At 38.3% G+C, this 24,699-nt stretch overlaps 1 protein-coding gene across 1 annotated transcript in view; it reads right to left on the bottom strand.

Moving 5' to 3' along the window:
* The window catches only part of LOC307142541 (collagen alpha-4(VI) chain), a 49,537-nt gene extending 27,273 nt beyond the window's left edge, over positions 1–22,264 (bottom strand). Inside the window, exons 1-15 of the mRNA XM_079843510.1 lie at positions 22,174–22,264; positions 21,492–22,079; positions 18,928–19,500; positions 18,145–18,714; positions 16,155–16,772; positions 15,482–16,054; positions 15,157–15,312; positions 10,972–11,355; positions 9,931–10,179; positions 5,271–5,614; positions 4,548–4,623; positions 3,618–3,754; positions 952–1,044; positions 628–681; positions 286–357 (exon numbers count right to left, since the gene is read on the bottom strand). Of these exons, the coding sequence (XP_079699636.1) occupies positions 286–357; positions 628–681; positions 952–1,044; positions 3,618–3,754; positions 4,548–4,623; positions 5,271–5,614; positions 9,931–10,179; positions 10,972–11,355; positions 15,157–15,312; positions 15,482–16,054; positions 16,155–16,772; positions 18,145–18,714; positions 18,928–19,500; positions 21,492–22,079; positions 22,174–22,249 (4,563 nt within the window). The 5' untranslated portion in view covers positions 22,250–22,264. The remainder of the gene's footprint in view (positions 1–285; positions 358–627; positions 682–951; positions 1,045–3,617; positions 3,755–4,547; positions 4,624–5,270; positions 5,615–9,930; positions 10,180–10,971; positions 11,356–15,156; positions 15,313–15,481; positions 16,055–16,154; positions 16,773–18,144; positions 18,715–18,927; positions 19,501–21,491; positions 22,080–22,173) is intronic.
* Between the last annotated feature and the right edge of the window lie 2,435 nt (positions 22,265–24,699).

Here is a 24,699-nt window from a genome sequence, read left to right as displayed (position 1 = left end):
TGCGAACGGTCAATTAAACTCTGCATTTTATAATTCTGCAGCTGCCTACATGCACAAGAGGCGACAGTTTACACTGGAACGCGTATGCCCGGTGTGCACGAATGGTCATGTGACATGCGTTCTCGGTCATGTAGTGTGGACGGAGATAGTTTCTGAAATGCAGTGGAAGACGAGGATAGTGAAAACAATTCACATTCTGAGATGAATACAGAAATTCCAAACGGAATTGCACTGATATAAAAAACATCAAGAGATGCATCTCCAATGATAATCACGTTACATTACCTTCATTCCTCTGTTTCCACGGCAACCTCTATGTCCCTGAGTTCCATTCAGCCCAGGTGGTCCTCGCTCTCCCTGCCAGAAACATGACGGGAGAGAGACTGTTTACCCATGTATATACAGTGTACATCCTCTCTAAAACATGTGTATTCTGTCCTATATCATCAGTGACACATCTCTACAGATGAGGTGTAAAGGCTAAATTGCATACAAAACATTGATAAACTACTACATGATATCAGCTATACATTATCTTTGAATTACTAATGTTGAAGTTGCTGAATTGGAATATTAAGTACATGTAATGTGAATGACAGCAGACATTAGGCTCACACTTTCACTTACCATACTACCTTCATCTCCTGGAAATCCAGGATGACCGTTCTGACCAACTAAGCCCTAAATAATAAAAACACAAAAGGGATCACACAAAACTGAGTGAGCACCTTACATAAGTAGAGTTTATTTAAGGCTTTATAGGCACGTTTCCTATACGCACCCTGTTTAAAATCATGCTGCCTTCCAGCATAACTCATTTACGTCAAGTTCTAAAGCAGAAATGCATTTATCCTTTGCATAATGCGACAAGCTCAGTGAGAGAAAAAAAATCAATTGAAGATGAACGAAGCAAGAGAAATCATGTAAATCCACATATTGAGGATCTCTGACCTTTTGATCCGCTTCTCCAGGGGGTCCTTGTGGTCCAGGTACTCCAGTGCAATGACAAGTAACATTGCAGCATTCCCTCAGTGCCACTGTTTCCTGAGGGGAGAGAAAGGCACACAATGTGTGAAACTGTTTGTCTATTGCTGTTGAAGTCACAGGCCATGCATCCAATCAAATTTTAGTGTATTTTAGGTCACACTTTAGATCCAATTCTCACTATTAACTGTGACTTTTGCCTCAATAAACTCCTAATAACTGCTTATTAATAGTTAGTAAGGTGGTTGTTAAGTTTAGGTATTGGGTAGGAATACGGTCATGCAGAATAAGGCATTAATATGTGCTTTATAAGTGCTAATAAACAGCCAATATCCTAGTAATATGCATGCTAATACGCAACAAGTTAATAGTGAGAATTGGACCCTAAACTAGTGTTACCGTATTTTACCACAAATTTACTTAGTAGAAGCTGGCCAAATTAGACAGACAGATTGCATGACATCTCTGAAAACTATAAACACATCTACACAAGCTACAATCCAGACTACTTTAAATACTGGTCCAGTTGAAATGGTTTGTGTCGAGCACAATGTGTTTTGTGTGGTAATTTATAGTCTGCCAAGAGCATTTGGTAATTGAATATGTTAATAATTGTGTATATCATTAGGTCCATGTAGCTTATGGTAATATTAAAGCATTTAAATATTTGATGTTTGTACAATATATCATTTTGTGTACAATGTCAAATCTGGCTCCTGAAACTAATCAAATTGGTAATTTATTTAATGAGAGAGAAAAAGGCGACAATACTATTTCATCTACACAAGTTAAAGGAAAACAGCTTTGAAAAGTCTTCATTTAAATACAAAAAAAACATTGTTTCAATATAAAATTTCGTTCAGAACAGCTGCTAAGCTGTTGATGCAACTTGTGCAGATGGTGTAAAAAATGAGCTTGGCAAGAGCTGAAAACTGCTTCTTTGAGTGAACAGAGCCAGGGTTCACACTCTTTTTTAGTGATCATTTTCCAGGACATTTTCAATTTTACTATGACAGGAATAAAAGTCAAGGATCATGCCAAATATTGCTCTCTAAGTCTTCAAAAGGCGTACAGTTTATTGCCATGACTTAAGTATAAAAGCAGTTTTTAATATGAGCTTTTAATCATACATGACTCTGGAAGCTTATTTCCGCCACAGAATAAAAAGAAAAGGTAATTGCGACTTTTTATCTTGCTATTCTGACTTTTTCTCGCAATTGCGAGTTTACACAATTGATCACAGAATTAAACTCGCAATTGCGCGAAAAAAGTCAATATCACGCAATTCTGAATTTATAACACAATTGTGAGCATGCAATTCTGACTTTATAACTCATAATTGCAAGTTTATATCAAAATTATGTGATTAGGTAGCTGCTTACCAGTTAACATTCACTGCACACATTTGAGCAGTTAATAACATTAGTCACAAGACTAAACATCGAAAATACTACCTAACCATTGAAAATACTAGTCACATGTTAAAACTCAGCAATCCTGAACATCACACTTTCTACAACTAGCAGTAATTATTTTTTTCGCCAGTGATAAACTTTGTACTCGGCTAAAGAAAAACCGAAGAACTTTAAAAAAATAATAATTTTCCAGGACAACAACAAGATTCTCCAAGACATTTGACATTTTTACTCTAATTTTCCAAGTGTTTTCCAGGACTGGAACATTTGTCATCAAGTTTTCAATTTTTTCCAGGACGAGTGGGAACCCTGAGAGCCCTTAAAGGGTTAGTCCGCCCAAAAATAAAAATTAGCCCATGATTTACTCACCCTCAAGTCATCCTTGGTGTATATGACATTCTTCTTTCAGACGAATACAATATTAAGTTATATTAAAAAAGTCATGGCTCAGTGACTTGTTGTGTCATTTTGAAAGTGCATCTATCCATCATAAAACTGCTCCACACGGCTTTGTGGCGTTAATAAAGGCCTTCTGAAGCGAAGTGGCGCGTTTGTGTAAGAAAAATATTAATATTTAAAACTTTATAGAATAAAATAACTAGCTTCTGGCGGTCAGCGGTACCCAAGTCGACTTTCGGCGAAAGAGTAACCCTTGACGCATGCGTATTGATGAACGCAGAAGCGCAGAGGATAGGGCAAAACAAAACACCGGTCATGAATTAGAGTCTAAAACGAGAATTTTTAAAGAGAAATGGCAGAGGATTTCGATATAAGAGAAGAAGGGCTTAAGTTTGTTGCCCAGCCCTATCCACGAGAGGCGTCAAAGATTGCGATGCTCCTGTACTTCGCATCAGGGGCTACTCTTTCGCCGTAAAGTCGACTTGCATACCGCTGACCGCCGGAAGCTAGATATTTTAGTCTATACTTTTAAATATGGATATTATTCTTACACAAACTTCGCTTCAGAAGGCCTTTATTAACCCCCCGGAGCCGTGTGGAGCAGTTATATGATGGATAGATGCACTTTTATGGACTTCAAAAATGACCCAACAAGTCACTGCCGTTATAAAGCTTGGACACTTTTGTAATATAACTCTGATTGTGTTCGTCCGAAAGAAGAATGTCTTATACACCCAGGATGACTTGAGGGGGAGTAAATCATGGTCTAATTTAAATTTTTGGGTGAACTAAACCTTTAAGCATTGCTTTCATACTTACAATCTGTTTCATAAGAGCATCGCCTAAATTCTGCATGTTGATGGTCAGTGGCTGCATGTAGTCGAAACCTCTGCCAAATTCCAGCTGGCGAACATCCATTTGTCCCTCAAAAGACACAATCAGCAGTGAGCTGATACCTAGTTTACACATTAGACATAAGCACAAATAGCTTTAAAATGGTTCAAGTTCAGGGTCACAGTCTGTAAACTTCAATACACTTTGACTTGATTTTATTTCATGTTAAAAGTCCTCCAAAAAAAGCAAGGAGAACACGAAACACAGGGGCTATACAAGACTAAAGGCAGTGTTTCCAAATCAAACAAAACAAAACCAATATGCAAGCCCAGATTTGCAGATGGAGAGGGAGGGGTAATTATATCCTTTTACCAAACGAATTAAAGTCCTGCATTAAACTGAACAAATCAAGGAATTGCTCTGGTGTATGGATGGGTGGATCAATCTTAAAACACTTTACAATGGCACTGATTTTTATGGTTTAGTGATAAAGGCTATATTCACATTAATCCGGATAAATTGGAAAACATATTTTTCTCCATCCACACAGACAACATTTTTGTCCATTGAAAATGACCTTTTTAAAACTCTCCTTGTTCCAAGTGGATATATTTGAAAACATGTTGTAGTGTGGTTTGTGTAAACTGAGGTATTTGAAAACGAGGATGCGTGTTTAGTCATGTGACCCATAGGTTGTACCTGCTATTCACTTTCAGTGTTGTTGAAGATAAATGTGTTACTTGGTTAAGTCAAGTCAACTTCATTTATATAGAGCTTTATACAAAACAAATTGTTTCAAAAACAGCTTTACTGTGATAAACAGTAAAATAGTGATCAATGATGCAAACAGAATTCAATTCTGCTGTAAAACAGCTCGAAAAAAAAAAGTGAGTGGTGGGATATTTTGCTACTTACTTTTTTGAAGGATCTCTAAACTCGGCAATAAATTCTCGATGCTTTCATCTAACCCGTCTGAGAAGATTATTAAAACCTAGACACAAACATACAATTAGATTTAGCAGCATCATTCTGTGCGAGTACCATTGTCTCTGGTTGTCTTGAATGATCAATAAATATTGAATGCAATGTGCCCAATATGGATCTAAGTGATTAAGATGCTGAATCTGATTTCCCAACCATGTTTGCATTTTTTAATTCATTTGTTCCCCCCAATAGTCCTCTTACAGGTGCAATTTAAATCACCATTTTGGGTAAAATATCAGGTAGCACTTTATTTTAAGGTGATGTAGTAACACATAACTACATGTACTTACTATGGTAATACAAGTAACTAACCCTAAATGTAACTCTATAGTAAGTGCATGTAATTAATATTACTTAGCACTCATTTGAGTAAGTACAATGTAACTGTCATCTTAAAATAAAGTGTAACTAAATATCATAGCAAATACAAGTGGATAGTGTTTCTTTGGTTGTATATTAAATTAAAGTAGTTGTATATTAAATTAGACGTAGTTCAACTACGTTTCTAGTGAGACTATGTCAGTAAAACATCACAAAAACATATAATCATTTAGAAATAACATCCGCATCTTGTATAATTAAGGGGACATTCACATAAAGAATGTAATATAGTTTGATAAAACAATCATTTTTATATCTCAGAAACATTCCCACCTTTGCCTTGGCTCCGGAGGAGACAAACTTATCTTTGAAGGAGTCTAACAGAAACTTGTTGAAGACCAGGGTCTCCGTAGGTCGCCATGACATCACATTTCTGACCACATCGTCATCGTACACCTTAAAGTCCAAATCCTTCAGATTACTGCCATCTTGTCCAGACACTAGCCTATAGCCAAATCTAGTTGTAATATTGTTCGCTTTGACACAGCACAGATCATCCATCTTGGAGATACGGCGGATGGCTCTAGTAACCAACATTTCCACCTGAGGTCTCAACAGAGGTTTCTCGTCTAATCGTGTGGACACGTCAAACCCAATGGCAATGTCAATATTGCAATCTGTTCAAACAAAACAATGGGTCAGAATCTTAAAGAAAAGGAGAAGACAAAATAGTTTACATCATCATCATTAATGCCTATGCATGCATACTATGTACAGTACAGCAGTACGCAGTATATTACCATGTTAGAAGACTTTTTGGGAACAATTTAGAATAATGGTCCATCATTAATAGTTAACTACACTCTAAAAAAAAAAAGGTTCTAGTTCTTCGTCGTAATCATAGAGGAACCACTTTTGGTGCTATATAGCACCATATCTTAACATGTTCTGTATATGGTAGCGGTGCTATATAGCACCATAGTTAGCGGTGCTATATAGCACCTTAGTCAAAGAACCGGTGAAGAACCTCTGAAGAACCGCTGAAGCACCACTGAAGCACCAAAACTGGTGCTATAAAGCACTTAAAAAGGTTCCCCTATGATTACGAGCAAAGAACCATTTTTGGTGCCATATATAACCTTTTTTTTTTAGAGTGTATCCAGGAAGTAATGCAGGACAAAGGAGTATTACATTAACACTTCAGCTACTACTATTAACTAATATGGAAACAAGATGAACTAATCAGTAAGTAATATCAAATTTAGGACTGAGATAGTTCCTTAATTAGATAATCAAAAATGACTGAATGAGAATGACCTAAATAAGAACTAATAACTAACTAGTTAACATGAATGTGTTTGAGATGTGAGCAATTGTCTTTTTTTTTTACTCTCAAAGTGGTCCTAAAATGCATCAATACTCTAGTGCAGGGGTCTCCAAACTCGGTCCTGGAGGGCCACTGTCCTGCAGAGTTTAGCTCCAACCCCAATTAAAACACCTGAACCAGCTAATCAGTTGCTGCGTCCCAATTCGCATACTATCCGTACTAAATAGTATTCGAAAAAAGAATTAGTATGTCCCAAATCTTAGTATGTTGAAAAAAGTATTCCAAAGATTCCCGGATGGTCTACTATTTCCGGTCAGAATCCGAAGTGCTGATCGATGCGCACTCTAACGGCTGATATTGCCCACAACCCATTGCGAGATGGACGAGGATTCGATTAGAACTACAAACGCGGATAAAAAGTGTTTAAAAAACTACAAACATGACGGTTACGCGAGTCTGACGGTTAAGTGGAGAGGATTAGATAAAGTGGTTTGAGTGAGCAATTATCAGTATTTAACCTGACGAAAAGATATTTATTCAATATTACCCACATTATATTTCTCCTTCAGCAGCATTGAGAACTTTTGTAATGATACGTTTGCCCATTAACTTTGCAAACACATGAGAGGAGTCTCTGCATTAAAGACCGACGAAAGGCAGATCAACGAGCGACTACATTTCTCTCCGATACGGTAGGAAATTAAATTGAAAGTGGAGGATATGAACTGTGACGATGATTGACAGGGCAGTTTAAACGGTGACGGGACGCACGTAACAGAGTCCGTTAAAGATGACGAAGTAGTATGTCCCAAAGCTTGCATACTCTTCTGCTATACACTCAAAAGTATGTACTTTTTCTTCACAAAAAGAGTACATACTTTTAGGACGTAGTATAAGTAGGCGAATTGGGACGCAGCAAGTGTCTAACTTGGGCCTAGTTAGACACTGATTAGCTGGTTCAGGTGCGTTTATTTGGGGCTGGAACTAAACTCTGCAGGACAGTGGCCCTCCAGGACCGAGTTTGGAGACCCCTGCACTAGTTTTACTAAGTCACTCTTCAAGAACTACTAGTGATCTGGACCATACAAGTGAAAAACATTTTTTTTTTCACTTTAAAATAACGTTCCAGATCACTAGTAGTTCCCGCAGAGTGACTGCTTGTGTAATTAGTGATGCTTTTTATGACTACATATAGAGTAAAAATATTCTTGATAACCTCTCAGACACACAATAATTTTGTGATTAGTAATTAATTGGTAATTCTTTATAATTTTTCAGTCATTAATAGATATTACATTATTAATGTTATTACTTACTGATTAGTTCCTCTTGTTTCCATATTAGTTAATAGTAGTGGCTGAATTGTTAATGTAGTACTACTCATTTGTCCTGCATTACTTACCTATTAATGATGGACTATTATTCTAAAGTGGGCCCCACTTTATATTAGGTGGCCTTAACTACTATGTACTTACATAAAAAATAAGTACAATGTACTTACTGTGTTCAAATTGTATTGCAAAACACATCTGCTGATATTGAGGTGGGATACGGGTAGGGTTAGGGACAGGTGTGGTGGTATGGGTAAGTTTAAGGGTAGGGTTAGGTGTAAGGGAAGTGCCAACTGTGTAATTACAAATGTAACTACAGAAATTAATTACAGATGTAATTACATGCAGGTATTTTTAAAAATGTAAGTACAATGTAAAAACATGCATGTACACAATAAGTGCATTGTATCAAATGATTAATTAAAATGTTAGTACATAGTAGTTAAGGCCACACTGTAAAAAAAAATTCAGGTCTCCAATTGAAAATTTTCTAGTGAGCGATCACATCTAAATTTTTCAGTTGGCCAAATTGAATCTCTTGAATTTTAATTGAATTAAATTGCATCAATTCACAGAAATTCAATTTAAATTTTAAATCTGAAAAATTTAGATGTGATCGCTCACTAGAAAATGTTCAATTGGAGACCTGATTTTTTTTTTACAGTGAACCTAATATAAAATGGGTCCCTAAAGTGTACTGACTTTTTATCAAGTAAGGCTTTCCCAAAATCACAACAGTCTGCTTATCAACAGGTGATAAAAAAGTGTTTGGGTTTTGTGTTGGGATTCGGATATTCATGCTCCATGTGTGTCTTTTGTTGTGAGCGCACAGAAGGAGCATTTGCTCGTTCTTGTGCACTCTGTCTTGTCGTGTGAGTGTGCTCTCTTCTGTCCATGTGTTATGTTTTGTCTTGTGTTGTGTAGCACGCAGCTGGTGTTTTTCACTGGCTGTGTGCTTTCATGTTGTCATGTTTTGTGTGAACATGCAGCTTATGAGTTTTCATTAGCTGCATGTTCATGTCACGTTTGGTGTGAGCACATGTCTTGTCAAGTGTTTCCTTGTGCCATGTGCTCATGTCTAATGTCTAACCCCGCCCACCTTGTTTCCTGATTATTGGTTCATTTGCCCCACCTGTCTTCCCTCGTTACCCTCTTTTGTTTGTTTCCTATTTAATCTCCTTGTGTTTGCAGCCCTGTGCCGAATCGTCGTTGAATGTACCTCATGTTTCCCTGCTCCCATCAAGTCAAGCCAAGTCTTGTTTTTCCCCCTCGGGGTAGTTTTGTTTTGTCTTGTTTTATTTTATTATTATCATTAAAAGACCTATTTCCTCTGCATCTGAGTCCTCGCTCCTTTCCCTTCAACAAACCCTGACAAAAAGTGGTTTCAGATTCATCTTGCTGATAATAAAGTATTTAAATATTTCATCTCTATAGAGGGCAAAGTAATTGAGCTTTTATTGGTGGTCAAAAATGAATAAAAGTGTGAAAATGTGTGGTGTAGGCCAAGATTTAGATTTATTTTAATCAATTAACCGACATCAAACCTGTTTTTAAGGTAACTGCTTTCTAAAAATATAAAGAAATAAAACAAATGCGTAAAATAAAACATATAAATTAACTGATGGCATTAATTATTATTATGGTCAAGGTCAGTTAATCAGTTAACATCTACATCCATAGAAAGACAAAATGGAACATATGGCATTGTTGACTGTTGTACTGTAAATGTGTATGGATATACAGTGGGTACGGAAAGTATTCAGACCCCCTTAAATGTTTCACTCTTCACTTCATGACCTGCCAGAACTAACGCTATTGCTCTGATTCAAAACCTATTGAGCTCCCTCATAAGACAACATTTTAATGGTCATATTTGGAAATAGGCGGCAGCTCAAGTTTAGGAACAGTGTTTATATGTAAAATATTTAGTATATAATAATAATTAATTTGTACTATAAAAACATATTTAACATGTACCAATACCATTACTTACCATTATTTTTATATGATGGCGGTTGGACTGTACAGAGTAAATTCAACACTTTCCTTATGGTTTTCTTTAGTTCAAGGGTTTCAAAAGTCTCAACGAGGACCCGGTCAGCTGATCCAGCTATTTCAAGCAGCTCAGATTTTTTTATAGTACTGCCAATCCCAATAACAGTTATTGTTATGCCCTTGTTTTTAAGATAAGCTAATGCATTCAAATCTTTTGGATCATTGGCGTGTCCATCTGTGATCAGCAGGAGATTCTGAGCGACTCTTTCATTTATTCTGGATCCATTCTCTTTTGTGAAGTAGTGTCGAATTAATTTCAAGGCTTTCCAAGTGTGTGTACCCGCTTTTTCTTGCACAGTGTTGTTTATAGCTTGCTCCACATCTGCCAAATTTGTGTAACTGTTCAGGTAAAAGTGATGTATGAAGTCACTGCTGAACTGGGCGACACCCACTCGCCATTTGTCTTGAGCAATATCCAGTTCTCTCACAATGTCAATCATGGTTTGTTTGAGAACAATCCAACTTGGTATATCGATAGTCTCTGATCCATCAATTAAAAAAACAAGGTCTGCTACCTCCATCTCACAAACTAGAAAGAGGAACAAAAAAACATTAGGACAAACATCATTAATAGAGATTAAAACAAAAGCATAGTTTGCAGTGTTGGTGAAGCAAGATTGGCAAGATACAAGCTACTCATGATTTACGGTTTACTTAAAAACTTGGTCACTTTAGATCTAGCATTTGTATTGATGGCTACAGATAGCTCAGAAGGTGGTATGAGACACATACAAGATGTGACTTGAACCACAAGCAATTGTGGATGAGACGCACAGAAGAAGCGACCATTAAACTCAAACGCTAAGCATCATATGGGGGCATAGACAGAGCTTTAAAGTGAATTATATTGCCATTAACATGGGAAGAGTATCAGATTTGTATCCATTTTACAGTGAGAAATGTATGTGACCAAGTATAAATAGACCAATCAAGATGCATGAAGTGAGTAGGCAGAAATAGTCAGCTTACTATATTGAAAAAGTCATTGACAAAAAGTAGCTAAATATGTGGTCAACCTATTTTTTATATACCTTTGATATAATTTAATCAGAAGCTACTTCACACATTTGAGCATTGAGTTTATTTGTTTAAAAAAAAAAAACCTTGTTTTTCAGATTTTTTTGAACAAATGAACTCAATTAGCATGTCAGCATTAAAAGTGAACAGATCGTTTGCACTTAATACAACATAAAAGAGAATCAAATCCAAATTATATGTAACTGGAGTTACATATCAAATATAAGAGGGAAGCTTGTTATTAGAAAATCTACTGCTACTTATTCCCAAGCACTGATAGAAGGTGATAAGAAATGAAATTTACTTGGTTTGGTAAGACTGCAGAGCTCTTGGGTGATTGTTTTTTGTAGTTCACTCAGATCCTGGTAGGTGTCTGCATAATGCACTCTGCCTTTTTTTCCTGCCATCTTCTTTAGCTGGACCTCATCTGCATCTTCAGTACCAATCCCCAAAAAGTTGACTTCTGAATTTGCCAGGGATTCATTCCATGTGTCCAATCCACTTAAATCATTAACCTTGCCATCTGTAATCAGAAATAGCACTTGGGGTACATTTTTTGCCCGTCGTCCGCCATATGTTGTGTCAAAGTAGGAGAGTGTATCTTTAAGAGCCCGAGCCGTGTTTCTTCTTCCCCCTGAAGCTTTGAGGTTTGAGATAACCTTCAGAACATCAGTCTGATTGTTGTACTCTTTCAGGGTGAACACCGATTGAGGGCTGTTAGAGTAGGTGATGGCGCCAAATCGTACCCGTTTGTCTCCAACCACAGATTTCCTCACCACGTATTTCATTAAGTTTATCATTTCCTTGAAACCATCTTTATTGGGATTACCAGAGGCATCCACAAGGAAGATTATGTCAATCAGTTCGGGTGTCTTGCATTCTGGAAAGATAAATTAGCATAATGTGAGAAATCATCACTCTGGGTTTGGTTTTTACTATAATAAACATGAAAGCTGACAATGTTTTAGGCTGTGTTCACACTTTTTGCTTGGTCCAGACCAAAAAAACATTTAGTACTGGGGCCGTATTCACAAAATATCTTAAGGGTAAAAGTAGCTCCTAACTTGCCGATTTAGGAGAAACTTAAAATAATAGGACGCCTACATTTTTGCTCTAAGAGTATTTCACAAAGTATTTTAGCACTAAAACTAGCTCCTAAATCCATGAAAGGGTAGGAGTAGCCAAGAGGACTCCTTAGCCACTAAGACCAATCACTAAACAATCCTAATGGCTGTTGCCGCAATCTGCCCAAAGATACTATACAACATTGAGGCTATAGCGATAATAAATGTCTCTTTAATAAAAATGTTTTATGTCAGATTACCTGTGGCAGTTGTTTTTACGAGTTCATACATACAAATGATCAAATAGAGTAAAAAAACATATTAGGCGCACTGTCCAATTGCAGACCGTCAGTGAGGAACGGGGTGGCGGAGGGATGCAGAAAACTGTCGAGGTAACTTGGTGAGCCGGCTCTCAGCTGTGTATATACCTCCTCTCGCGCTGATTAGATAGACAGTTTGAATGTACTCCTCACAAACTTTGTTTATAAAACATAATTTTCGCATTTAGGAGACATATAAGAAGCTGAACAATTAGCTGAACATATATTAGTTTAATTAGTGACACTTGGCCCACTTTTGAATATAGCAACATTATTTTAAAATCTTTATTTGAATATGGCAGCATTCTTATTTTAAACATTTTATTTGAATATAGTACCATGAAACCCAAACTCTCCTCCAAAATACGATTCTATAGGTTGTTTTTCAAGCACCTTATTACGACTTTTATTTACGTTTTAAAGTTATGCGCCCTCTAGCTGACGTAAAAATAATGACAGTGTTATGACTGTCGTTACCAATCAAAAAGCGTGTTCATTTAAATGCAATGTGTATACTTTCTACCACCATTTGTCATATTTCCATTTAGCAAAAAAAAATTTTTTATTAACAACTACACCCACCCCACCCCTAAACCTACCCAGTTATTTATAGTGCATATACACTTTATTAGCACATGCGTTCCCTGGGATCGAACCCACGATTGCATGATCACATGATGTATTTTGCAATGCTCTATCAATTGAGCTATGCAAAACCCAAAATATGATGCAAATAAAAGGAAACAAAGCATTAAAATGAAAGTGTCCTGTTGTCAATAGGGACGCAACTTTAGCAAAACGGTCCTATGGGCCGTATTTCAGGGAAGTGACAAACGACCTATATAGGCGTATTGGTTGGAAGACATGCTGATGAAACCTCGTTCAACAAAATATTTCTATAATTAAATCACTGACAGAGACCCCTCCCCTATCAGCCAATCACTGTGGTCATAGTTAGTGAGCGTGCTGACATCATCCATTGCAACATGGTCAACCCCGCCCTTACTCTTAGCTTAAGACTTCCCTCTATTCCTTAGTAAAAGTTGCTCTCAGCAGCTTTATGAATAGGTTTTAAGAGAAAACTTGTAACTAAAAACTTTTACTGCCATTTAGGAGAACTCTCAGTGGTAAGATAAAATATTTTGTGAATACAGCCCCTGGTCTGCTTACTGTCCACACTGGCATTTTTAACAGGCAAAGGGATACGTTCACAACCTGATTGCTCGGCTTTTATGATGTATATTTCCTGGACGAACTTATCAAACCTCCGAAACAATGCTGTGCTTGTTGTATGTGCGTAGCTACATATGATGGTATTTTGACCAGCTGAGAACTCGTGAAAAGCTTATAAAATGAGTAAAGGAGTCAAAACAGTGGCAGGAATCCCTCCGTCACACACACAAATGAAGATCTGCTGAGAGGAGATGCGGGTCTGATGCCTGTACCGGACTGTGATGGGCAACATCATGACCAGGACGAGAAAAAACAGGTGTGCTTGAGCATACTGTCCTTTTTAAAATCCCAGTGAACCGGACGTTACATCTGATTTTATTTCAGTGTTGTGACGCATTTCCAAATGAAATGTAATATTGAATAGAGGGCAGGTTTTTACCTCCTCCTCTCCATCTCTCGCTTACTAACGGTTGGAGGGGAGTGGTTGAGGATATTCAAACCCAAGCCGTCAAACTGCCGTCACCGGAAAGGGAACGCCATTCGAGACCGGAAGTTACTTTTCAGATTTTGATTAAAGATTACCACGGCAAACTGTTTTTTTTTGTGTGTATTAACTTGCACGGATTAATTGTTCACCCTAAGACCTGTAATGTGTGCTAACAAAGTAAATAAGATCGAATTTAAGGTCTCATCTTGTGACATGTGCCATTTACATGTCTTTGGTTCGTGTTCATATTTCAGTTGCACTAGAGTTTTTTTGGAAGTGGACCAAGACCCATCTTTTCAGCCGCCTCGGTCTGCTTGCTTGATGCGCACCAGGGTTTAGATGGCACTGTTCACACTTATTCAAATGAACCGCACTAACAGAGCAATCGCACCAGGGGGTTTTTAATCGAACCAAACATGCCAAGTGTGAACACAAGATGTACAAATAAAAGCAGGGGTCTCCAAACTTGGTCCTGGAGGGTCACTGTCCTGCAGAGTTTAGCTCCAACCCCAATTAAACACACCTGAACCAGCGAATCAGTGTGTGTTTATGTTTTGAGAAGCTAAAGGACAGTGGCCCACCAGGACAGAGTTTGGAGACCCCTGCATTAAAGGGATAGTTCAGATTTCATCAAAAAGATCTTCATTTGTGTTCCGAAGATGAACGAAAAAGGTCTAACGGGTTTGGAATGACATGAGGGTAAGTAATTAATGACAGAATTTTATTTTTGGGGTGAAATATCCCTTTAAAAATGTAAAGTCCTTCTCTTTTGGCAAAACAGCCATGAGGCATAAAAGTCTACATGCTATTGCCGGTCAGATTCAGAAGGACTTTGGAAATGGAGGTTAAGATTAGTCATCAGTGGTTTTGGTCCAATTTAATGAAGAAAGATGATTTGCTGCAAATGTTTTCAATTTTAAGAGTAGATGCCCTCAAAGCTAACAGACATGGACTAAAAACCACAAAACATTTTTTTCTTAATATCAACTGAAAGAGGTTACAGACATAATGTGATCTCTTAAAAAAAATATCAGAAATTGTTTACCTACCCGTATTACAGATCTTGAGAATAACCTCACTGCTTATTTCTTTCAGGTGAGCAACTGCGTCTTCAAAGAACACACCTTCGTGGGATCCAGCAATGGCAATAATCTCAGATCTGTTTGCATGTCTCATACCAATGGCGTAAACGTTGATGGAATGGTCTCTCAGGACTTTTGCAGGTTGGGCTACATCATCCCTACTCACTCCATCTGTAAGAACTATCAAGAACTTCATGGCACTGGGGCGTCCTCCGTTAGACTCGTCAAAAGATTGCAATACTTCTGTAAGTGCTGCTCCAGTGTAAGTTTTTCCATTCATCTGTTCGATATTTCTAATTCTTTCTAATAATCCAGCTTTATCTTCAAATTCATCTAAGGGAAATTCCTCTTTTGTGTCTGTGCCATACTGAACAACTGCAACACGCTCCTTTTTTGGTCCAATTGCAAACTTTTCTATCACAGACTCCATTATATTTATGATGTTTTTAAACCCTTCAGCGCTAACACTTTCTGACCCATCGATCAGGAAGACAACATCTGCTAAAAGACCTTCACAACCTAAAATAAGAAATGCATAAAATGAGCAAAGAATCTTGAAATGACAATCGGACACTGGCATTTATTTGAATGCATTGGTTATATTATTTGATCACAGAATTCAATAAATTGTGCAATCATACCATATTGTGCAAATCAAAAAACATATGTGATAAATTGAATTTCTTACCTTCAAAAGTACAGATTTCTGTAAGGATTTCGTTCTTAATTTCCTTGAGAAAATCATAGTTTTTGACATAAAACATTCTTTGTGGACTCCCAGATATTAATTCCAGCTCGGGGACAGATGCGCTTTTCACACCAATAGAATAAATGGTGACATTCTGTTCTGTTCTGAGTATTTTAGCAGGAACTTCTACCGGCTCTACTGTCCCTCTTGATTCGCCATCTGTGATTACAATCAGCAGCTCACGTACCTTTTCCCCACGTGTTTGTACAGCTTCTTCGAATAGCTGTATCATTTGTCTTAACCCCAGATCAGTCCTGGTGCCCCCTCCACTCATAACGAGACCCTTTACTGCCTTTTCGACACCAGCTTTTGTGCTATAGTCGTGTAATCGGAAAACTGTGGTTGCACGGCTTTCAAACTTCACCAACCCAATGCGCACGTGGTTACTCCCGATCTTCAACACATCAAGCAATTCAATAATGAATTCCTTCATATCGTCAAAGTCTTCATAGGTAATACTTCCTGATTCATCCACAAGGAAGTATATGTCAGCTTTGACTGTTTGCTTGCAGACTACAAAGAAGGGAAAGAGTATTCCATTATGAAATTGAAACACATTTGAACAGGATGAACACTGTGCTGGTAATACAAAAAGTAAAAATATTGTGCAAACCTTCTAATACTGTGTCGAGTGGGGTTTTAGGTAAGATGGCATCTGTGATTTCATTGCAAAGTGTTTTGGTTAAAATCTTTGCAAGTGAATTTAGTTGATCAAAGCGTTCCACATTTAACACAAACTTCTTGGGTGGGTAGGATGCAATCTCTCTCAAGTCATCCTCTTTTGTGTCTTTGATACCAAGCGCAAATACAGTGACGCCTGATCGCCGCAAATCTGCTGCAGCGCTGGCCGCGTCATCTGTGGACTTCCCATCGGTGATAACAATGGCAACCTGCTGAACGTGCTCATCTTTTCTGCTGCCTCTTGCTTTGGTGAACACATACTCTTTGGCAAACTTGAGAGCAGCTCCGGTGTATGTGTTACCACGACCATACGCCATGCTACTGATGTAGCGCAGGATGTCAGTCTTATCATTGAAGGTGTTGAAGTACACATCAGCTCGAGGCAAGTCGCTATAGAGGATTACAGCTATCTTTATTTTTCCCTCGCCCACGTCGAGACCTCCGATGGTGCTCTCGAGAAAGTCACGCACAAGTTTGAAGTTTTTGGTTCTGATACTACTGGACTGATCAACGATAAAAGCAATATCTGCCACCACGTCAAGCTTGCACTCTGTCAAAAAGACATAAGAACTTTTGGATTATATAATACATAATAATTTTAAAAGTCATAATTAAAACCCTAACCAAGGGGAACAAAGTGTAATAACACACTTACGAATTTTATTGAAAGAATACACTCACCTAAAGGATTATTAGGAACACCATACTAATACTGTGTTTGACCCCCTTTCGCCTTCAGAACTGCCTTAATTCTACATGGCATTGATTCAACAAGGTGCTGAAAGCATTCTTTAGAAATGTTGGCCCATATTGATAGGATAGCATCTTGCAGTTGATGGAGATTTGTGGGATGCACATCCAGGGCACGAAGCTCCCGTTCCACCACATCCCAAAGATGCTCTATTGGGTTGAGATCTGGTGACTGTGGGGGCCATTTTAGTACAGTGAACTCATTGTCATGATCAAGAAACCAATTTGAAATGATTCGAGCTTTGTGACATGGTGCATTATCCTGCTGGAAGTAGCCATCAGAGGATGGGGACATGGTGGTCATAAAGGGATGGACATGGTCAGAAACAATGCTTAGGTAGGCCGTGGCATTTAAACGATGCCCAATTGGCACTAAGGGGCCTAAAGTGTGCCAAGAAAACATCCCCCACACCATTACACCACCACCACCAGCCTGCACAGTGGTAACAAGGCATGATGGATCCATGTTCTCATTCTGTTTACGCCAAATTCTGACTCTACCATCTGAATGTCTCAACAGAAATCGAGACTCATTAGACCAGGCAACATTTTTCCAGTCTTCAAATGTCCAATTTTGGTGAGCTTGTGCAAATTGTAGCCTCTTTTTCCTATTTGTAGTGGAGATGAGTGGTACCCGGTGGGGTCTTCTGCTGTTGTAGCCCATCCGCCTCAAGGTTGTGCATGTTGTGGCTTCACAAATGCTTTGCTGCATACCTCGGTTGTAATGAGTGGTTATTTCAGTCAAAGTTGCTCTTCTATCAGCTTGAATCAGTCGGCCCATTCTCCTCTGACCTCTAGCATCAACAAGGCATTTACGCCCACAGGACTGCCGCATACTGGATGTTTTTCCCTTTTCACACCATTCTTTGTAAACCCTAGAAATGGTTGTGCGTGAAAATCCCAGTAACTGAGCAGATTGTGAAATAATCAGACCAGCCCGTCTGGCACCAACAACCATGCCACGCTCAAAATTGCTTAAATCACCTTTCTTTCCCATTCTGACATTCAGTTTGGAGTTCAGGAGATTGTCTTGACCAGGACCACACCCCTAAATGCATTGAAGCAACTGCCATGTGATTGATTGGTTGATTAGATAATTGCATTAATGAGAAATTGAACAGGTGTTCCTAATAATCTTTTAGGTGAGTGTAGAAGATTATGCAAGCACTCACCCTCTGTGACAGTGGCGTCTTCCCATTTTTCTATGGCAAGCTTAATTTTCAGTTGCACTTGTGGAGCGTTGCCTACTAACTTGTAGCTGTGCTGTGGACTAGAGATGTAATTCATCTCATACGGATCAGCTTTGTTTAAGCCAACAGCAAAAACGGTTACTGCATCGTCTTTGATTTTCCTGGATGCTTGGATGACACTATCAGCAGATTCTCCAGCTGCAATGACTAACAGGAACTGCTTAAAACCTTCAGAGACACGGCTTCCAGCACTACCATTTAAGAAATGTCTGTGTGTATATTCAATTGCATGGCCAATTCTCCGCTCCCCTGTAGGTCTCAGCTGCAGACTGCGAATAGTTGACAGAATCTCTTTCTTGGTCTTGTCAGTATTAAACAGGAATTCCTCATTGACATTTTCCCCAAACTGAGCCAGGCTCACAAGATTAGCATTCTTTTCCAATTTGAGCTGGAGGACCAGTCTATTGAGGAAATTCTTTATTGCTACCTGCTCTTGTTTGGATGCTGAACTATCAACGAGTATGAAGAGATCAGCAAATTTTTGCACAAAAGCTGAGGAGAATAGAAACAAATTAATTATTTCCATCTAAAAAATAAATCAAATTGTACAACACTAGGGTGCAGACAAGTATGTAGTTCACAGTATGGTGGGACTCAAAGATTGTACATTTAAGGAAAGTTTTTGTTTTGTTTGTATTCATTTTAAGGATGTTTATAATTCAACAATCCCACAGTATAGACACAAATGGGAAAGCATAATGTTACCTTCTGACTGGATGCCAACAGTTAAGCACACTTTGTTCTCCAGACTCTCTTTTAGACTTTGCAGTTCTTGATAACTGTTAATACTGAATAAGAAATCTTTATGTGGGATATTAGCAATGGAGCGCAGCTTTTCCATGTTGCCTGTTCCCACCCTGATGACAAAGATGGCAACTCCCAGATTCCGTAGTCTCTGGGCAGGTTCCTCTACAGCATCCTGTGATTCCCCATCTGTGATGACTATGGCAATGCCAGGGACCTTCTCTCTGGCCAGGTTAAAGTAATTCTCACGGATGAAACTCAGGGCCTGACCAGTGTTGGTGCCTCCTTCACGGTAGATGAGATCATCCAACTTTTGGTGCAGGTCTCTCTTATTTAAATAGCCACCAAGTAGGAACTCTTGGTATGTTTTGTCACTAAACTGGGCAAGTCCTACTCTCACCATGTCAGGTTTAAGGTTAAATCCGTCCACAAAAGCATGGAGGAAATTCCTCACTTCTTGAAAATTACTGTCTCCAATGCTACCAGACGAGTCCACAAGGAGCACAATGTCTGCCTGCGCAGTATCGTTGCAGCCTAGAGAAAATGGAAGAGCTTTAGTTAGAACTGCTTATAAGTCTTGTGTTTGTACAAATAGAATCATAGAAATATAATTGTAAGGATGAAATCTGCATTTGCTGCAAACGTGCCACTGTCATGATGTTGCCTTGTTACTTTAACTTGAGATTCCACAACATTTAGACCCTGTTTACACCTGGTATTAGGATGTGTTTTGTTCGATCGGATCACAAGTAGACGAGATCTCTTGTGTGTCCATTTTCAACCACTTCTGTCCTGATTTCTTCGAGGGGAGGGTCTATGGGTGGGTAAATGTACGGGTTTCTTCAGATCTTTCGATCTAATGGACGAAATAAGCTTGCCCATTTTACCGTTCATGTGAACATGAAATGAGATGACAGAAAAACATACGGAGAGCAGCAGCTTTCGTTTCAGCAACGAACGAGTTGAAAACCTTGAAAAAAGTTTAAATGACTGAATTTGTTGTGTTGGTTCAGCAAAAATCCACACTTTAAAAATCTTGTACAAAAAAAAATCTTAGTACTAATTTCCCCTAGCTTTTTATTGTTGACTCAACTTTTGTAAATAACAGTTATGCAAACTGAAAATAAGTTGTCTGTGACACACACACACACATACACAAAAATAAAAACGTTTAGTTGGGTCAACTTGACATTATTTGTTTTATGGAGAGATGTAACAATTCTGTAACAAATATTTTGTACTTGAGCCAATTAAACATTTTGTGTCTATTGGAAACAGAAGCTCTTATTAAGAATAAACTGAATATGAAAATGTTTGGTCACCATTATGGTGATCATCGTTTCATTTAGTTGGGCAGTTTGACTCTGGGCATTTTATGTGAGTTTGTGGTCTTTGTAACAGTGTTTAGCAAAACACATAATTTGTTGCAAAGAAAGCCATAACCAAAAATGATCAGGTGATATAGATAACAGCATTATAAAGGGGAATAGTTTCTACTTTTATTTCTGATCAAAAGTGATTATTTGTGAATAATATATTATATTTACCAACAAAACTTTGTTGCAGCAGATCCGACATTCTGAATTTAAAATACATTATGGGGAAAAAAAGTCTTTAGACACACACAGACATAAAGAATCAGCATTTGAATCTCAACAGTGGTGACATGTTTCATGCCGCAATGCAAGCTGGGAGCCATGATTTTAATACTTTAATATGTTGGCTCCCAGTATGCATTGCGGGTTTAAAGTTTAAATCGCATCTGGCTAGCGTGCTTCCATAATGTTTATGTGTTAGGTGAGTAGGCGGAGAGTAGACGGTCTATTGTGGCTGTTCGAATGCATTCAACCACATATGCGTCTACACTAAAAAAAAAAGCTATCCAGACAAATGCTGGAAGTGGTTGAAAGTGGATAAGTTCAAAATGTTTTAGACCCCGTTTACACCTGTATTTAGCATCGTCCTCCTGTGATCCTGATAGACTAAAACGCATCTTAATACCAGGTGTAAACAGGGCCTTATAAATGTCAACCTATTCTAAATCAAGCTACTCAGTCTTTTTTTACGTAATCACTTGCGATTTTGCTATAGAAAAATATCTTACACTTCAATGAAAAACTGATCTATGATGCCTCTTACAGCTTTCAAGCTACGAGAATCAAAATCAACTGTCCTTCAGGTTGTTCTGACTTAGTATGCGTTATTTCTTCTAAACGATCATACTTTCACATACAACATTATCAAAAATCCCCCCAAAACCAAAACAGACAGGTGTTCAAATCTAGCTTGGAATGTTTTTGATTTGATCCAAGTATTCAAACTTCCTATAGAGCCTTAGGACTATTTTAAATTGCTTTAAACTTTCAGGCAAGGCTTTGTCAAGTCAACATTCAAAGTTTGAAAAAAATAAATACTTTCAATAAATATCAATAAAGAGCTTAAAGGGTTTGTTCCAACTAGCTACTTTCCAGTAAATCTGTAACTCAAGAGTTTTGGATTATACATTTTTCAATGTATCATGTTACCTTTGTGTGTTTCCTCTACAGTGGTACACAGTTTCTGGATCACACTCTGAGAAATTCCCTGCAGAGCTGCAAAGTCTGATACGTTGTAGACATGCTTATCGTACGGCTCGTTTGCGATCTGTCTTAGTAACGTCACGTTTGCATCTTTGATCCCTATGGCGAATATTTCAATTCCCCTTAACCTCAACTCCTGCGCATGTGACTCAACCTCATCTTGAGAATCACCATCTGTGATAACAACGGCAATCTGAGGAACATTCCACTGTGCTCGACTTCCGGCCTCTACAACAAAGTGATGTTTTAGGATGAACTCCAAACCCTGACCGGTAAATGTCCCGCCTTTTTTATAAGGCAGCACTTGGATGTAGTCGATAATTTCCTCTTTGTTCTGGTAAGTGTTGAGCGAAAACTCAGTATGCGCTGTGTTACTGTACTGAACAAGGCCGATCCTAATCCTGTCAGGAGCAACTTCAAAGTTCTCTACGAGCGAGGAGAGGAATTCACGGATTTGTTGGAAGTTGCCATCCCCAATACTGCCAGAGCCATCCACCAGGAATACAATGTCAGCCACCGTGTCCTGTCTACAGACTGAGAGAAAGAAAACAGAGACTTTTAATTTGAGCAACAATCAGACAAAACTGAACATAATCATCTCGTATTATCTAGAAAATCCTGCCCCTACCAAGGTTTTGGCCATTGCTGACATGAAAACATAATGACAGAACAAGGAAGCCAAGTGATCCCCACTCCTTCTCCATGCTTGAGTTCCTTGTTCCCTGAAAAAGGCAACCAATGAGGTTAAACGTTTCTGCAACATTCGCATCACCAAACATTATTGTAAGTAAAGTATAATATGATGCTAGCTTTAAGAAAGAATTAACAGATATATTAGGGTAGTAGGGATGTCATTATACACTCTCAGAAAAAAAGGTACAGTATGTACAACAAAATGTATAACTGTACCTTTAAAAGGTACACTATTGGTCCTTAGGGTACAATTATACCATTGTTTTCCTCTACTTAGAGCAGGGGTAGGCAAGTTTGGTCCTAGTGAGTTGCTGTCCTGCAGTTGTGTTGGAGTTTGGCTCCAACCCTGAAAGACACCTATAGACGCTCTTATTGAGAATTGACAGAGGTTTATATGTTGATGTTTTATTGAAAATGTTTGGTGACCATTATGGTGATCGGTGTTTACTTTAGTTGGCCAGTTTGACTCTTGGCTTTTTCTGTGAGTTTGCCATAAAGCCATAAACAAAAATGGTCATAAAGAAAAATGTTCGACTAAACTCATCACTGACTAAAAATGTTAATAATTAATATTCACCAACAATACATTCTTGCCACAGGTCAGACAATCTGAATTTTGATTTTTAAATACATTCTAGGGGGGGGGGGGGAGTTTAGACGCACACAGATATCAAGATTCAGCATAAGAATGTCAATTATGGTTGCAGTGCATGCTGGGAGCCATGAGTTTTATACTGTGGTGGCTTAGTAGGGTTGGAGCTAAACTCTGCAGGACATCAACTCTTTAGGACCGAACTTGCTAACCCTTGACTTAGAGGTTAAAATATTTACCCTTAAGGGTACCACCCCAGTGACGACCACTTGTGCCTTAAAAGGTACAAACTCTTTTTTTTGAGAGTGTACAAGTCGAAAGACACTGAGATTTTTTCCTACTTTCCCACTGATCTTTCCTGTTTTGAATGAAAATAACACAGATAATGTTTGTAAAGACTGTCAGGTTGAGATATGAGATCTACTGTTTTTGCGTGTGTTACTGGGCCTACGACCACTTATACTTATGTCCTTACCACATAAGGGCCTTGTCCCAAACGGCGCACTTTATGTTTACTCGTGTAAGCGATGGCCATCACAGGTCAGCAAAACCGCAAGTACAAGTCAGATTAAACCTTATCAAATGCTCACTAATGCAACATGCATTTGCAGAAATTACACTGCACACAAGTGTAATAACTAAGAAAGCGTACAAGGCCAAGACTCCAAACACATCTTTCAGATACTAAAAGGGTGATCTAAAACCCATCCATTGTTGTCTAATTGATTATGTGGGCCATCATTGAGGGGGTTCTCCTCTTAAGGGCTAATGTTTGAGGACTTCCTTAGTCTCTGAATTACTCTTACATCCTCAGAGCATCTGCCTACAGTTAAGCCAAATATTTACTTGAGATGAATCTCCAGCCCAGCAGATGAAGAACAGACAGACATCTCTAGCAAAGCAGCAAAATTACAAGACAGATGGAACGTTTAGAAACATCATTGACTTTCAGGTTCTTACAGTATACAGTTGTGCTCGAAAGTTTACATACCCCTTGCAGAATCTGCAAAAACATCAATAAATTTAACAAAATAAAGAGGGATCACACAAAATGCATGTTATTTTTTATTTAGCACTGTCCTGAATAAGATATTTTACATAAAAGATGTTTACATATGGTCCGCAAGACAAAAAAAGAATCTGAATTTATAAAAATGAGCTGCTCAGAAGTTTACACACCCTTGATTCTCAGTGCTGTGTGTCGTTCCCTGATGATCCACGGCTGTTTTTGTGTTTTGTGATCATTCGTGAGTCTCTTGTTTGTTCTGAGCAGTTAAACCGCCCAATGTTCTTCAGAAAAAAACTCCAGGTCCTGCAAATTCTTCAGTTTTCCAGCATCTTTTGCATATTTGAACCCTCTCCAGCAGGGACTGTATGATTTTGAGATCCATCTTTTCACACTGAGGACGATTGAGGGACTCAAACACAACTATTACAAAAGGTTCAAACATTCACTGATGCTCCAGAAGGAAACACGATGCATTAAGAGCCGGGGGTGAAAACTTTTGAACAGGATGAAGATGTCCACAGTTTTCTTATTTTGTTTAAAGATCATATTTTTTCATTTAGTACTGCCCTTCAGAAGCAACAGAAGATACTTGCATGTTTCCCGGAAGACAAATTAAATACAATTTACCTTGATCTTCAAATTCAAAATGTTTTCACCCCCGACTCTTAATGAATCGTGTTTCCTTCTGGAGCATCAGTGAATGTTTCAACCTTTTTAAGTAGTTGTGTTTGAGTCCCTCAATCGTCCTCAATGTGAAAAGATGGATCTCAAAATCATACAGTCACAGTCAGAAAGGGTTCAAATTTGAAAATGATGCTGGAAAACTGAAGAATTTGCAGGACCTGGAGGTTTTTTCTTAA

The sequence above is a fragment of the Gobio gobio genome (genome assembly GCF_949357685.1).
Source record: "Gobio gobio genome assembly, chromosome: 18".
Classification (NCBI taxonomy): domain Eukaryota; kingdom Metazoa; phylum Chordata; class Actinopteri; order Cypriniformes; family Gobionidae; genus Gobio; species Gobio gobio.
The sequence above is the reverse complement of the archived record's forward strand: the minus strand, read 5'-3'. Positions and strand labels throughout refer to the sequence as shown.